Raw genomic sequence first — 3,290 nt, forward strand, 5'->3', positions numbered from 1 at the left:
TAGCATCTGGTTTAAGCAGCCCCTCCAGATGCGCGGCTTTGTCATCGCGATACCTGCTTTCATCCGTAAACTACCACAGCAGCTGGGAAGGCAGCCAAGCTAATAATCCCCCAAAACGATGCAATAAAATACCCACAAAGGTGGCACCTTTAAATCATGCCAGAGCCTCAGCTTTGCCGCCTGGTGCCGGTGTGTGCTCCTCCGCCAGCTGGCATGTGCCAGGTGGGCTTGGGCTGGAGCACCGGGGTGCCGGAGCAGGGATGGGGGACAGCACCAGCATTTGCTCAGTGCTTTTCCTTGCCAAGTGCCACCTAAGTGCCAGCCGCTCTTGGAGCACACCCAGCTTGGCCAAACTGGCACCCGTGGGCGATGCAGCCGGGCACGGACGAGGGCGGACCAGCTCATGCAGTGCCCGGGCACAGAGCCGGATGGTGGCTTGGCCAGCCTGGCTGGCACGGCTGGGGATGCCAGGGCGGCTGTTCTGCCCATCCCTGTGGCTCTGGTCCCCAGGGCTGGCTGGTGGGAGCGGTGACACCACGCTGCGCTGGGTCTCCCTCTGCTCCTCTCCCCACTGAAGCATTAGGAAGCTGGCAGCGTATTGTTTGATGAGCGGATAATCCGCTGAATTGCAAACAGCTTTACCCAATTGAAGAGGCGGATTACCGCTCTCCAGCTTAATCATGTTGACATCTCGGAGAGTAGCCAGTGCTTGTCCTCTTTGGCGCGTGGCGAGGGGCTCGATGGCAGCGCGGGGGGCCCCAGTAGTGGCGTGACGTGCCACGGGGCTGGGGGACAGGACGTGGGCTGTGGTGACAGCAGCCAGCCATGACCCTCACTGTTGTGCCTCCCTGCAGGTTCACAGACGCGGAGGCGGTGGTGATGGGTGACGTGACCTATGGCGCATGCTGCGTGGACGACTACACGGCCCGGGCCCTGGGCGCTGACTTCTTGGTGCACTACGGACACAGCTGCCTGAGTAGGTGACACTTGGCCCCAGGGCCCTGCCGAGGAGGCCGTGCGTGGCACTGCGGAGGCCGTGCTGCTGCCACTGTGCTGTGCCGAGCAGTTCTCTGCCCTGCTCCATGCCAGCTCGGAGACTTAATGCCAAGGGCTAATCCCTTCCCAAAGGGATTTCTGTTCTCCAGCCACAGTTGTTGGCTTTGGACAGGGTAAGGCTGGCTGGGCAGCTGACAGGCAGGATTTTGGGGGCAGCAGGCATGCTTGTCCTGCTCAGCCATGCGCTGCCGCAGCGCCCAAATCACAGACCTGTGCCCAGAGCAGAGCAGCAAGACCACAGCTTGGCAGGAGCCCGCTTGCCCAGGAGCCACTGATGGGGACGGGGCTGCTTTTGTCCCCCATTCCACATCTGTGGGCTTTGGGGGAAGTCGAGAGCGATGGCCTGGGGGTCCCGCTCACCCCTCTTGTCCTGCTCAGCCATGCGCTGCCGCAGCGCCCAAATCACAGACCTGTGCCCAGAGCAGAGCAGCAAGACCACAGCTTGGCAGGAGCCCGCTTGCCCAGGAGCCACTGATGGGGACGGGGCTGCTTTTGTCCCCCATTCCACATCTGTGGGCTTTGGGGGAAGTCGAGAGCGATGGCCTGGGGGTCCCGCTCACCCCTGGGGCCAGCGCGGGGCCAGGGAAGGCAGCTTTGCCGGTGCAGCGCAGGCTGGGCGGGGAAGGAAGGAGGAGGCTGTGTGCTCCCCAGGCGGACGGTACTCTGGATCCAGTTGCCATGGAAACTGCGCTGCTGTCCCAGATGCTGCTAACTTTGAAGTCCACCCAGGATGGAATCAGCCCAAAAATAACAATAAGACGCTCTGGGTTTTAAGGTGGATCGGCAGAATTGCTGTAGTGAGCGGCAGGCGCGTGCATCCCTGCTGCTGCCACGCTCCCGGCACCTGGCGGCCCTCCTGGATGTTTATGGGGCTGTATAAACGGGTTTGAAGAATTGTGTCAGGCTCTGTATGAAATACTAACTCCCCAGTTGAGAGCTCTGTCCCGAAAGCCACGTCAGCATGAGTGTTCGCGGTGATAAATATCTGCGAGGTGCTTTGTTACGGAAGGAGGGTTATGGGCGCCACTGGAACAGCGAGTGTAAAACCCCTGGTTTGTAGCCTGCTATACATGAATGAAGAGTGGGAAAGGGAGGAAGGGGCCGTATCCAGTGGTGCTTGGGAGCGCACCAGTGCAAGAGCCGGGCTGCTCCAGGGGACAGGAGTCACATCTTCTGGAGCTGCTCCCTGCAAGGACAGGCAGGCACTGCCAGGCTGCCCGTCACCTCCCGCAGCCACCATCCCGTGGCCATGTGGTCCTTGCCTGTACCGGGCTGGATGGGTCACAGGGCACTCTGGGGTGCCCACAGGGTACTGAGAGGGTGCTGGGCTCCTTTCCGGCTGCCCACGGTGCTCCCGTCACCGGTGTGGCTGATGATGGGGCACGTCCCCACGCAGCACACAGGCACTTGCCCTCTCCCTCCCAGCTCCACATGCCCCGCGGGAGGGAGTAATTTGCACTTAATTGTGATCAGGTGAAGAGCACCAAAATGGGAAGTGAACGCGAAGCTGTGGATCGATGTGGACTCTGTGTACTTTAATTATTCACTTAATCGTGGTGACACAGGCTTCTTAGCACCAGGGGGAATTAGATTTGTGTTAGATTTGTGTTCATTGATTCCCCAGGCTGCCATTATCCGGAGAGAAACAAGTGGGTGCTCTCTGTGGCTCTCATCCACACCCCCTGCCCGGGGTGCCAGCACGGGCAGAAGGGTGGCACAGCCCACCCTGGCCTGCCCGCACACGGGATGGCTGGGGCACAGGCAGCCCCGCCAGCATGCTTTATCCCCTGGCTGCTGCCACCTGCAGCCGGGGACTCGCTGGGGCCCTGGCTGTACCCCACATTCACACCCTCTCTCTTCCTCTCACCAGTTCCCATTGATGCCACGCAGGGTCTGAAGATGCTTTATGTGTTTGTGGACATAAAGATTGATGCATCCCATTTCCTCGAGACCATTCGCTTCAACTTTGCAGCGGGCACCTCCCTGGCCCTTGTCAGCACCATCCAGTTCGTCTCCACGGTGCAGGTGAGAGCGATGGACCTTGTATCTCCCCCTGCCTTGGCCAAGCTCAGTCCTTCCCTGCCCCGGCTCTGGGGCTGGAGCAACTGCCCCGGGGTGCTGGTGGTGACGATTCCCCTCTGATGAGTCGCTGCGATAATATGCTGCTGCTGTAATGTTGATCAAGTACTTTATAATAACTCTGATCAATGTTTCATGGCGGCACCCCCCCCCCC

The 3,290-nt window shown here is 60.4% G+C and overlaps 1 protein-coding gene across 1 annotated transcript in view; it reads left to right on the forward strand.

Moving 5' to 3' along the window:
- Nucleotides 1–854: 854 nt before the first annotated feature.
- DPH1 (diphthamide biosynthesis 1) overlaps nucleotides 855–3,290 on the forward strand; it is a gene marked incomplete at its 5' end in the record, with an annotated part of 6,383 nt that continues 3,947 nt past the window's right edge. Inside the window, 2 exons of the mRNA XM_009700861.1 lie at nucleotides 855–976; nucleotides 2,927–3,081. Coding sequence (XP_009699163.1) covers nucleotides 855–976; nucleotides 2,927–3,081 — 277 coding nt within the window. The remainder of the gene's footprint in view (nucleotides 977–2,926; nucleotides 3,082–3,290) is intronic.

This window comes from Cariama cristata, unplaced genomic scaffold (genome assembly GCF_000690535.1).
Source record: "Cariama cristata isolate BGI_N322 unplaced genomic scaffold, ASM69053v1 scaffold22435, whole genome shotgun sequence".
NCBI classification, from domain to species: domain Eukaryota; kingdom Metazoa; phylum Chordata; class Aves; order Cariamiformes; family Cariamidae; genus Cariama; species Cariama cristata.